At 46.9% G+C, this 12803-nt stretch overlaps 1 protein-coding gene across 1 annotated transcript in view; it reads right to left on the bottom strand.

Moving 5' to 3' along the window:
• The window catches only part of grik4 (glutamate receptor, ionotropic, kainate 4), a 137146-nt gene that overhangs the window by 43248 nt on the left and 81095 nt on the right, over positions 1 to 12803 (bottom strand). The window contains exon 10 of the mRNA XM_067970798.1: positions 363 to 566. Within this exon, the coding sequence (XP_067826899.1) occupies positions 363 to 566 (204 nt within the window). The remainder of the gene's footprint in view (positions 1 to 362; positions 567 to 12803) is intronic.

Below are 12803 nucleotides of genomic sequence, written 5' to 3'. Positions count from 1 at the left end.
AACAGATAGGGTGGATAGAGAGAAACTATTTCCGCTAGTTGGGGATTTTAGGAGTAGGGGGCACAGTCTAAAAATTAGAGCCAGACCTTTCAGGAGTGAGGTTAGAAAACATTTCTACACACAAAGGGTGGTAGAAGTTTGGAACTCTCTTCCGCAAACGGCAATTGATACTAGCCCAATTGCTAAATTTAAATCTGAGATGGATAGCTTTTTGGCAACCAAAGGTATTAAGGGATATGGGCCAAAGGCAGGTATATGGAATTAGATCACAGATCAGCCATGATCTTATCAAATGGCGGAGCAGACACGAGGGTCTGAATGGCCTACTCCTGTTCCTATGATTTGTTTTGTTCAGTACTTACCCTTGAAATCAGCTCACCAACCATCCCAGTCCAAGTACCATTGGCTTCTGCCACCCCATAAACACCATCAGCCACCAGTTGGATTTTGTAATGAAATCTGAGGATTTCTGACAGCTCCTTCAGCATATCCACACAGAACCCTTCGTATTGCTCATTTCCCTCCAATTCTTGGTAGTTTGGTTTCAGCATCACATACGGATTTTCCTAAAGAAAATATGAAACCTTGTTCACAGAGTCATTACTGAGAGAAAGTGCACAGCAGTCCTCTCACAAAACACTCCAGTAAAGGAGAAATTAATTTACATTCTGCTAGTCTAAGTATCTCTTACAATCTGCTGCAGAGATGAGGAAGAATTTCTTCACGCAGAGGGTCGTGAATATTTGGAATTCTCTACCCCAGAGGGCTGTGGATATTGAGTCGTTGAGTATATTCAAGATTGAGATCGATAGATTTTTGGACTCTAAGGGAATCAAGGGATATGGGGATCGGGCAGGAAAGTGGAGTTGAGGTCAAGAAAATTGGCTCAGCAGCAGGAAGCAAAGGGTATTGGTTGACAGGTGTTTGTGCAACTGGAAGGCTATTACCAGTGTGGTTCCGCAAGACTCAGTACTGGGTCCCTTGCTTTTTGTGGTATAGATTAATGGTTTGGACTTGAATGTAGGGGGCTTGATCAAGAAGTTTGCAGATGATACAAAAATTGGCTGTGTGGTTGATAGTGAGGAGGAAAGCTATAGACTGTGGGAAGATATCGATGAACTGGTCAGGTGCGCAGAAAAGTGGCAAATGGAATTCAATCCAGAGAAGTGTGAGGTAATGCATTTGGGGAGGGCAAACAAGGCAAGGGAGTACACAATAAATGGGAGGATACTGAGAGGTGTAGAGGAACAATGGGACCTTGGAGTGCATGTCTACAGATCCCTGAAGGTAGCAGGACAGGTAGATGAGGTGGTTAAAAAAGCATACAAGATACTTTCCTTCATTAGCCGAGGCATAGAATATAAGAGCAGGGAGGTTATGCTAGAACTGTATAAAACATTGGTTAGGCCACAGCTTGAGTACTGCGTACAGTTCTGGTCACCACATTACAGGAAAGATGTGATTGCGCTAGAGAGGGTACAGAGGAGATTTACGAGGTTGTTGCCAGGGCTAGAGAATTTTAATGATGAGGAAAGATTGGATAGGCTGGGGTTGTTTTCTTTGGAACAAAGGAGGCTGAGGGGAAATTTAATTGAGGTATATAAAATTATGACGGGATTAGATAGAGTGGATAGGAAGGACCTATTTCCCTTAGCAGAGCGGTCAGTGACCAGGGGGAACAGATTTAAAGTAACTGGTAGAAGGATCAGAAGAGAGCTGAGGAGAAATCTTTTCACCCAGAGGGTGGTGGGGTCTGGAACACACTGCCTGAAAGGGTGGTAGAGGCAGAAACCCTCAACTCATTTAAAAAGTACTTGGATGTGCACTTGACGTGCCGTAACCTACAGGGCTACGGACCAAGTGCTGGAAAGTGGGATCAAGTTGGATACCTCCTTGTCGGCCAGCACGGACACGATGAGCCAAATGGCCTCCTTCTGTGCTGTAACTTTCTATGATTCTATCAGCCATGATCTTATTGAATGGCGGAGCAGGCTCAAGGGGCCGTGTGGCCTGCTTCTGCTCCTATATCTTATGTTCTTATGTAGACACATCACCATATAAAGCTGGAAATGACTGCTAGTGATTTTAGCGTGTGATTGCTTTGCATGTTAATGCAGCAGTCCTCTCCCTGCTATTTTAACAAAGGTATTAATCTATTAACCTGGTAAAGTAAATAGGTTAAACCTGTAAAAATTAAAGATGAACATCACAGGAATGTGCTAAGCATTCCCTGGTAATAACAGGCTGGCCATTAGGTGAAAGCAGCAGTACCTGATTTTGATACTTGAGCATTTGATATTTTGTCTTAGAGTGATGCCATATACACAACATCAACCACACTACCCTCATCAACCCTCTCCATTAATTCACCAAAGAACTCAATCAAGTTTGTCAAACACGATTTGCCTTTAACAAATCCGTGCTGACTTTCATTTATTAACCCATACTTTTCCAAGTACCAATTAATTTTGTCCCGAATTATTGTCTCTAATAGTTTTCCCACCATGGACATTAGGCTGACTGGCCTTTTATTGCTGGGTTTATCCCTCTCCCCATTTTTGGCAGATGAAATTTAATACAGAGAAGTGTGAAGTGATATATTCTGGTAAGAAGAATGAGGAGAGGCAATATAAATTGAATGGTACAATTTTAAAGGGGGTGCAGGAACAGAGAGGCCTGGCGGTGTATGTACACAAGTCTTTGAATGTGGCAGGACAAGTTGAGAAGACTGTTAAAAAGGCATATAAATAGAGGCCTTGAGTACAAAAGCAAAGAAGTTATGCTAAACACCTTTCTAAAACACTGGTAAGGCCACAGCTGGAGTATTGTGGAAAATTCTGGGCACCACACTTTAGGAAGGATGTCAAGGCCTTAGAGAGAGTGCAGAGGAAATTTACTAGAATGGTTCCAGGGATGAGGGACTTCAGTTATGTGAAGAGACTAAAGAATCTGGGGTTGTTCTCTTCAGAGCAGAAAAGGTTAAGAGGAGATTTAATAGATGTGTTCAAGGTCATGAAGGGTTTTTATAGAGTAAATAAGGAGAAACTGTTTTCACTGGCAGAAGAGTCGGTAACCAGAGGACACAGATTTAAATTCATTGGTGAAAGAACCACAGGTGAGATGAGAAAAATTATTTTACGCAGGGAGTTATTATGATTGGAAATGCACTGCCTGAAAAAATAGTGGAAGCAGGTTCAATAATAACTTTCAAAAGGGAATTGGATAAATACTTGAAGTGGAAAAAATTGCAGGGCTATGGGGAAAGAGCAGGTGGAGTGGGACTAATTAGATCCAATCCCTCCCCCACCCCCCCGCCGCCCGATCTCTCTCCCCCCCCCCCGCCGCCGCCCGATCTCTCTCCCCCCACCCCCCGCCGCCCGATCTCTCCCCCCACACTCCACCGCCCGATCTCTCTCCCCCCACCCCCCGCCGCCCGATCTCTCTCCCCCCACCCCCCGCCGCCCGATCTCTCTCCCCCCACCCCCCGCCGCCCGATCTCTCTCCCCCCACCCCCCGCCGCCCGATCTCTCTCCCCCCACCCCCCGCCGCCCGATCTCTCTCCCCCCCCCCCCCCGCCGCCCGATCTCTCTCCCCCCCCCCCGCCGCCGCCCGATCTCTCTCCCCCCACCCCCCGCCGCCCGATCTCTCTCCCCCCCCCCCGCCGCCGCCCGATCTCTCTCCCCCCACCCCCCGCCGCCCGATCTCTCTCCCCCCACCGCCGCCCAATCTCTCCCCCCACACTCCACCGCCCGATCTCTCTCTCTCCACACACCCGCCGCCCGATCTCTCTCTCTGCAACCGCCTCCCCCGCCCCCGCCGCCCGATCTCTCGCCCGTGATACAATCTCCCCCCCCACCCCGGCCTAATCTCTTCCCCTGCGATCCGATCTCTCCCCCCCCCCCCCCCACCTCTCCAGTCCCCAGCTGCTGCCTTCTACTGCAGGCTTTCTCACCCAGCAGCGGCCCGCCTCTCAATCTGGTTAGCTGCTGGGCAGGAAACAGAGTAAAAAAATTCTAGCAAAGTCCTGCCGTTAAATTCAGCAGGACCTCCGCCTTCCCAGTATTTCCGGGTTTCCCGGCGGCTGACAGGCTCCCTCCCCGTCTCCCCGTAAATATCGGGGCCAGAGTCTCTAAAGTGGCCAGCTCAAGAAGAGTAAAAATCATCTACAAATGCCACAAGTCCAGATGGACACAATGGGCAAAATGGCTTCCTTCTGCGCTGTAACTTTCTTTGATTCTATGAAGTCAGTCAGCAGATGCAATCTGTTTGGCACCCACAATCCTCCACATTTTTTTTTATTATTATTCGTTCATGGGATGCGGGCATCGTTGGCAAGGCCAGCATTTGTTGCCCATCCCTAGCGAGTTCCCAATCTCAATGAAGCTATAATGCAGAGGTACTGAGTGGAGACTAAATGCTTCTAATATAGAGGAGGATCATAAGACCATAAGAGATAGGAGCAGGAGGAGGCCATTCGGCCCCTTGAGCCTGCTCCGCCATTTAATGAGATCATGGCTGATCTGATTTTTACCTCAACTCCACTTTCCTGCTTTTTCCCCATATCCTTTGACTCCCTTACTGATCAAAAATTTGTCTAACTCAGCCTTGAATGTATTCAATGACTCAGCCTCCACAGCTTTTTGGGCTTAAGAATTCCAAAGATTCACGACCCTCTGGGAGAAGAAATTCCTCCTAATTTCCGTCTTAAACGGGCGACCCCTTATTCTGAGACTATGCCCCCTAGTTTTAGATTCCCCCTTGAGGGGCAACATCCTCTCAGCATCTACCCTATCAAGTCCCCTCAGAATCTTTTATGTTTCAATAAGATCTCCTCTCATTCTTCTAAACTCCAATGAGTATAGACCCAACCTGGTCAATCTTTCCTCTTAAGACAATCCTTCCATACCCGGAATCAACCTGGTGAACCTTCTCTGAACTGCCTCCAATGCAAGTCTGTCCTTCCTTAAATAAGGGCACCAGAACTGGATGCAGTACTCCAGGTGTGGTCTCACCAGCACTCTGTACAGTTGTAGCACGACTTCCCTGCTTTTATACTCCAGCCCCCTAGAAATAAAGGACAATATTCCGTTTGCCTTCCGGATTACTTGCTGCACCTGTATATTGACTTTTTGTGTTTCATGTACGAGGACACCCAGATCCCTCTGAACCGCAGCATTTTGTAGTATTTCTCCATTCAAATAATATTTTGCTTTTTTAGTTTTCCTCCCAAAGTGGATGACTTCACATTTTCCCATATTATATTCCATCTGCCAAATTTTTGCCCATTCGCTTAACCTGTCAATATCCCTTTGCAGACACTTTGTGTCCTCATCACCGGGTACGGTAGCATAGTGGTTATGTTACTGGGCTAGTAATCCAGAGGCCTGGACTAAAATCCAGAGTCATGAGTTCAAATCCCGCCACAGCAGCTGGCGAATTTAAATTCATATTAATTAATTACATTCAATTAATTAAATAAAAAATCTGGAATTAAAATACTAGTATCAGTAATGATGGCCATGAAACTACCGGATTGTCGTAAAAACCCATCTGGTTCACTAATGTCCTTTAGGGAAGGAAGCCTGCTGCCCTGACCCGGTCTGGCCTATATGTGACTCCAGACCCACAGCAATGTGGTTGATTCTTAATTGCCCTCTGAAATGGCCTAGCAAGACACTCAGTTGTAAAAATCTCGCTACGAAAAGTCAGAAAAAAAATAAAACCGGACGGACCACCCGGCATCGGACCACGAGGCACCGGACACGACAACGGCAAAACACCAAGCCCAGTCGACCCTGCAAGGTCCTCCTTACTAACATCTGGGGACTTGTGCCAAAATTGGGAGAGCTGTCCCACAGACCAGTCAAGCAACAGCCTGACATAGCCATACTCACAGAATCATATCTTTCAGCCAACGTCCCAGACTCTTCCATCACCATCCCTGGGTATGTCCTGTCCCACCGGAAGGACAGACCCACCAGAGGTGGCGGTACAGTGATATACAGTCAGGAGGGAGTGGCCCGAGGAGTCCTCAACATTGACTCTGGACCCCATGAAATCTCATGGCATCAGGTCAAACATGGGCAAGGAAACCTCCTGCTGATTACCACCTACCGTCCTCCCTCAGCTGATGAATCAGTCCTCCTCCATGTTGAACACCACTTGGAGGAAGCACTGAGGGTAGCAAGGGCACAAAATGCCCTCTGGGTGGGGGACTTCAATGTCCATCACCAAGAGTGGCTCGGTAGCACCACTACTGACCAAGCTGGCCGAGTCCTGAAGGACATAGCTGCAAGACTGGGCCTGCGGCAGGTGGTGAGCAAACCAACACGAGGGAAAAACTTACTTGACCTCGTCCTCACCAATCTACCTGTCGCAAATGCATCTGTCCATGACAGTATTGGTAGGAGTGACCACCGCACAGTCCTCGTGGAGATGAAATCCCGTCTTCGCACTGAGGACACCATCCAACGTGTTGTGTGGCACTACCACCGTGCTAAATGGGATAGATTCAGAACAGATCTAGCAGCTCAAAACTGGGCATCCATCAGGCGCTGTGGGCCATCAGCAGCAGCAGAATTGTATTCCAGCACAATCTGTAACCTCATGGCCCGGCATATTCCTCACTCTACCATTACCAACAAGCCAGGGGATCAACCCTGGTTCAATGAGGAGTGTAGAAGAGCATGCCAGGAGCAGCACCAGGCGTACCAAAAAATGAGGTGCCAACCTGGTGAAGCTACAACTCAGGATGACACGCATGCTAAACAGCGGAAGCAACATGCTATAGACAGAGCTAAGCGATTCCACAACCAACGGATCAGATCAAAGCTCTGCAGTCCTGCCACATCCAGTCGTGAATGGTGGTGGACAATTAAACAACTAACGGGAGGAGGAGGCTCTGCAAACGTCCCCATTCTCAATGATGGCGGAGTCCAGCACGTGAGTGCAAAAGACAAGGCTGAAGCGTTTGCAACCATCTTCAGCCAGAAGTGCCGAGTGGATAATCCATCTCAGCCTCCTCCCGATATCCCCACCATCACGGAAGCCAGTCTTCGGCCAATTCGATTCACTCCACGTGATATCAAGAAACGGCTGAGTGCACTGGATACAGCAAAGGCTATGGGCCCTGACAACATCCCAGCTGTAGTGCTGAAGACTTGTGCTCCAGAACTAGCTGTGCCTCTAGCCAAGCTGTTCCAGTACAGCTACAACACTGGCATCCACCCGACAATGTGGAAAATTGCCCAGGTAGGTCCTGTCCACAAAAAGCAGGACAAATCCAATCCGGCCAATTACCGCCCCATCAGTCTACTCTCAATCATCAGCAAAGTGATGGAAGGTGTCGTCGACAGTGCTATCAAGCGGCACTTACTCACCTATAACCTGCTCACCGATGCTCAGTTTGGGTTCCGCCAGGACCACTCGGCTCCAGACCTCATTACAGCCTTGGTCCAAACATGGACAAAAGAGCTGAATTCCAGAGGTGAGGTGAGAGTGACTGCCCTTGACATCAAGGCAGCATTTGACCGAGTGTGGCACCAAGGAGCCCTAGTAAAATTGAAGTCAATGGGAATCATGGGGAAAACTCTCCAGTGGCTGGAGTCATACCTAGCACAAAGGAAGATGGTAGTGGTTGTTGGAGGCCAATCATCTCAGCCCCAGGGCATTGCTGCAGGAGTTCCTCAGGGCAGTGTCCTCGGCCCAACCATCTTCAGCTGCTTCATCAATGACCTTCCCTCCATCATAAGGTCAGAAATGGGGATGTTCGCTGATGACTGCACAGTGTTCAGTTCCATTCGCAACCCCTCAGATAATGAAGCAGTCCGAGCCTGCATGCAGCAAGACCTGGACAACATCCAGGCTTGGGCTGATAAGTGGCAAGTAACATTCGCGCCAGATAAGTGCCAGGCAATGACCATCTCCAACAAGAGAGAGTCTAACCACCTCCCCTTGACATTCAACGGCATTACCATCGCTGAATCCCCCACCATCAACATCCTGGGGGTCACCATTGACCAGAAACTTAACTGGACCAGCCACATAAATATTGTGGCTACGAGAGCAGGTCAGAGGCTGGGTATTCTGCGGCGAGTGACTCACCTCCTGACTCCCCAAAGCCTTTCCACCATCTACAAGGCACAAGTCAGGAGTGTGATGGAATACTCTCCACTTGCCTGGATGAGTGCAGCTCCAACAACACTCAAGAAGCTCGACACCATCCAAGATAAAGCAGCCCGCTTGATTGGCACCCCATCCACCACCCTAAACATTCACTCCCTTTACCACCGGCGCACTGTGGCTGCAGTGTGCACCATCCACAGGATGCACTGCAGCAACTCGCCAAGGCTTCTTCGACAGCACCTCCCAAACCCGCGACCTCTACCACCTAGAAGGACAAGGGCAGCAGGCGCATGGGAACAACACCACCTGCACGTTCCCCTCCAAGTCACACACCATCCCGACTTGGAAATATATCGCCGTTCCTTCATTGTCGCTGGGTCAAAATCCTGGAACTCCCTTCCTAACAGCACTGTGGGAGAACCGTCACCACACGGACTGCAGCGGTTCAAGAAGGCGGCTCACCACCACCTTCTCGAGGGCAATTAGGGATGGGCAATAAATGCCGGCCTTGCCAGCGACGCCCACATCCCGTGAACGAATAAAAAAAAACAACTTGCTTTTCCACCTATCTTTGTACCATCAGCAAATTTGGCCACAAGACACTCTGTTCCTTCATTCAAGTCATTGATATATATTGTAAATAGTTGAGGCCCCAGCACTGAGCCCTGCGGCACCCCACTAATTACAGATTGCCATTTTGAAAATGACCCTTTTATCCTGACTCTTTATTTTCTGTTAGTTAGCCAATCCTCTATCCATGCCAGTATATTACCCCCAACACCATGAGCTCTTATCTTGTGCAGTAATCTTTTATGTGGCACCTTATTGAATGCCTTTTGGAAATCCAAATATACTGCATCCATTGGTTCCCCTTTATCCACCCTGCCCGTTACTTCCTCAAAGAACTCTAATAAATTTGTCAGACATGATTTCCCCTTCATAAAACCATGTTGATTCTCCTTGATTGTATAATGAGTCTCCAAATGTCCTGCTACTACTTCCTTAATAATGGATTCTAGCATTTTCCCAATGACAGATGTTAGGCTAACTGGTCTATAGTTACCTGCTTTCTGTCTCACTCCCTTCTTCAATAGGGGTGTTAGCAGTTTTCTAATCCGCTGGGACCTTTCCAGAATCTAGTGAATTCTGGAAGATTACAACCAACGCATCCACTATCTCTGTAGCCACTTCCTTTAAGACCCTCGGATGCAAGCCATCAGGACCAGGGGACTTGTCAGCCTTTAGACCCATTAGTTTACCTAGTACTTTTTCTCCAGTGATAGTGATTGTTTTTAGTTCCTCCCTCCCCTTTGCCCCTTGATTTTCTACTATTATTGGTATGTTATTAGTGTCTTCTACTGTGAAGACAGTCACAAAATATCTGTTCAATTCCTCTGCCATATCCTTGTTTTCCATTATTTCCCCAGTCTCATCCTCTAAGGGACCAATGTTTACTTTAGCTACCCTTTTCCTTTTTATATACTTGTAGAAGCTTTTACTGTCAATTTTTATATTTCTTGCTAGTTTACTCTCATAATTTATTTTCTCCCTCTATTATTCTTTTAGTCATCCTTTGCTGGTTTTTAAAGTTTTCCCAAAGATCGGGCTTACCGGTAATCTTTGCCATGTTGTATGCTTTTTCTTTTAACCTGATACCATCCTTGACTTCCTTCGTTAGCCATGGTCGGTTCAACCTTTTTGTGGAGTCTTTCCTCCTCACAGGGATATATTTTTGTCATAAAATATCTTTTTAAATGTTTGCCACTGCTTATCCACCATCATACCATCTAATCTGTTTACCCAGTCCACTTTAGCCAATTCCGCCCTCATTCCTTTATAATTGCCCTTATTTAAGTTTAATACAGTAGTTTCAGACCCAAGATCCTCGCTCTAAAACTGGATGTGAAATTCTATCATGTTATGATCATTGCTTCCCAAGGGATCCTTTGCTTTGAGATCATTAATTAATCCTGTTTTGTTACCCATACCAGATCCAAAATGGCCTGTTCCCTGGTTGGTTCCCCGACATATTGGTCTAAGAAACAGTCCCTAATACACTCTATGAACTCCTCCTCAGGGCTATTTTTGCCAATTTGATTTGTCCAATCTATGTGAAAGTTAAAATCGTCCATGATTATTGCATTACCTTTTTTACAAGCCCCTCCTTATTTCCTGATTTATATTTTGCCCTGCAGTGTAGCTACTGTTAGGGGGCCTATATACTACTCCCACCAGTGATTTCTTTCCCTTACTATTTCTTACCTCCACCCAAATTGATTCGACATCTTGATCTTCTGACCCAAGATCATTTCTCACTATTATACCAATTTCATCCTTTATTAACAGAGCTACCCCACCACCTTTACCTTTTTTCCTATCCTTCCAAAATGTTAAATAACCCTGAATATTTAGCTCCCTGCCTTGGTCACCTTGCAACCACGTCTCTGTAATGGCCACGAGATCATACCCATTTGTTTCTATTTGTGCTGTCAATTCATCTATCTTATTACGAATGCTGCGTGCATTCAGATGAAGAACCTTTAATTTTGTCTTTTTACCATTCTTTCCTACCCCGGCCCCATTTGCTAGTGCACTCTTATGTTTGTTCGCTCTGTCCCTTCCCGACACACACTGTTTATCATTACCCCCATCACTTTCCTGTACTACTTCCTTGTCTTTTCTCTTTATCAATATAAACTTCGCCCCACCTGAGCCCTCCCCCCTCTATTTAGTTTAAAGCCTTCTCTACCGCCCTAGTTATTCAGTTTGCCAGAACACTGGTCCCAGCATGGTTCAGGTGAAGCCCGTCCCAATAGAACAGCTCCCTCTTTCCCCAGTACTGGTGCCAGTGCCCCATGAATCGAAACCCACTTCTCCCACACCAATCTTTGAACCATGCATTCATCTCTCTGATCTGATTTACCCTGTGCCAATTTGCTCGTGGCTCAGGTAATAATCCAGAGATTATCACCTTTGTGGTTCTGCTTTTTAATTTAGTCTCTAGCTGCTCAAACTCCCTCAGCAGAACCTCTTTCTTAGTCCTGCCTATGTCGTTGGTACCTACGTGGACCACGACAACTGGATCCTCCCCCCTCCCACTTTCTCTCCAGCCCTGAGGAGATGTCCTTAACCCTGGCACCGGGTAGGCAACACAGCCTTCGGGACTCTCGCTCTTGGCTACTGAGAACAGTATCTATCCCTCTAACTATACTGTTGCCTACTACAACCACATTCCTTTTTACTCCCCCCACTTGAATGGCCCCCTGAACCACGGTGCCGTGGCCAGTTTGCTCATCCTCTCTGCAGTCCCTGCACTCGTCCACAAGGGCTGCAACAACCTCGTATCTATTGGACAAGTGCAGAGGCTGAGGCTCCTGCAATGCTACCTCCTGGATCCCCGTACCTGCCTCACTCGCAGTCACACCCTCCTGTCCCTGAATACGTCCCAATTCCACAGTATTTAGTCTAAGGGGTGTGACTGCCTCCTGGATCAAAGTGTCCAGGTAACTTTCTCCCACCCTGATGCCTCACAATACCTGCAGCTCGGACTCCAGCTCCTCAACTAGGAGCCGAAGTTCCTCGAGCTGCAGACACTTACTGCAGATGTAGTCGCCCTGGATAAAACTGTTCAATAGCTCCTACATATTGCAGCTGCAACACATTTCCTGCCCTGTCATTACTATTTTATTTATTTAATTGATTACTACAATGCCCAGCCCCATTCTGCTGACTTCTTCCTCCTGCCCACGGCCACCCCATCTGAAATGAGATAATTTAGCAAAGACTGGTCTGTAACTCAATTGGTCACTAAATAACCTTATCAAACTACCAGGCCACAACCTGCCCCTTGTTGCACAGCTCAAGGGCAGCATTTGCAGAAGATTGGGAATAGGTTGACTGCCCTTTGAGCAGAGAACATACGAGTTAAGAGCAGGAGTAGGTCATTCGGCCCCTCAAGCCTGCTCTGCCATTTGATAAGATCATGGCTGATCTGATTGTGACCTCAACACTACTTTCCCATCTACCTACTATAACCTTTGACTCCCTTGTTATTAAGGAATCTATCTAACTCAGCCTTAAAAATATTCAATGACCCTGCCTCCACCGTTCTCTGGGAAGGGAGTTCCACAGACTCACGACCCTCAGAGAAAAAAATTCTCCTCATCTCTGTCTTAAATGGGAGACCCCTTATTTTTAAACTGTGGCAATGGCTAACATTTAAGGAACGAATGCAAGAATTGTAACAGTTATACATTCCTTTCTGGCGCAAAAACACAAAAGGAAAAGCGGCCCAACCATGGCTAACAAAAGAAATTAAGGATAGTATTAGATCCAAAGAGGAGTCATATATAGTTGTCAGAAAAAGTAGCAAGCCTGAGGATTGGGAGCAATTTAGAATTCAGCAAAAAAGGACCAAGAGATTGATTAAGAAGGAAAAATAGAGTATGAGAGTAAACATGCAAGGAACATAAAAGCGGACTGTAAAAGCTTCTACAAGTATGTAAAAGGAAAAAGATTAGTGAAGACAAATGTAGGTCCCTTACAGTCAGAAATGGGAGAATTTATAATGGGGAACAGGGAAATGGCAGAGCAATTAAACAAATACTTTGGTTCTGTCTTCACGGAAGAGGACACAAATATCTCCCCAGAAATGCTAGGGAACCAAGAGTCTAGTAAGA

The sequence above is a fragment of the Heptranchias perlo genome, chromosome 33, assembly GCF_035084215.1.
Source record: "Heptranchias perlo isolate sHepPer1 chromosome 33, sHepPer1.hap1, whole genome shotgun sequence".
Lineage (NCBI taxonomy): Eukaryota > Metazoa > Chordata > Chondrichthyes > Hexanchiformes > Hexanchidae > Heptranchias > Heptranchias perlo.
Note: the sequence above shows the minus strand (reverse complement) of the source record. Positions and strands in the feature narration are given on the sequence as shown.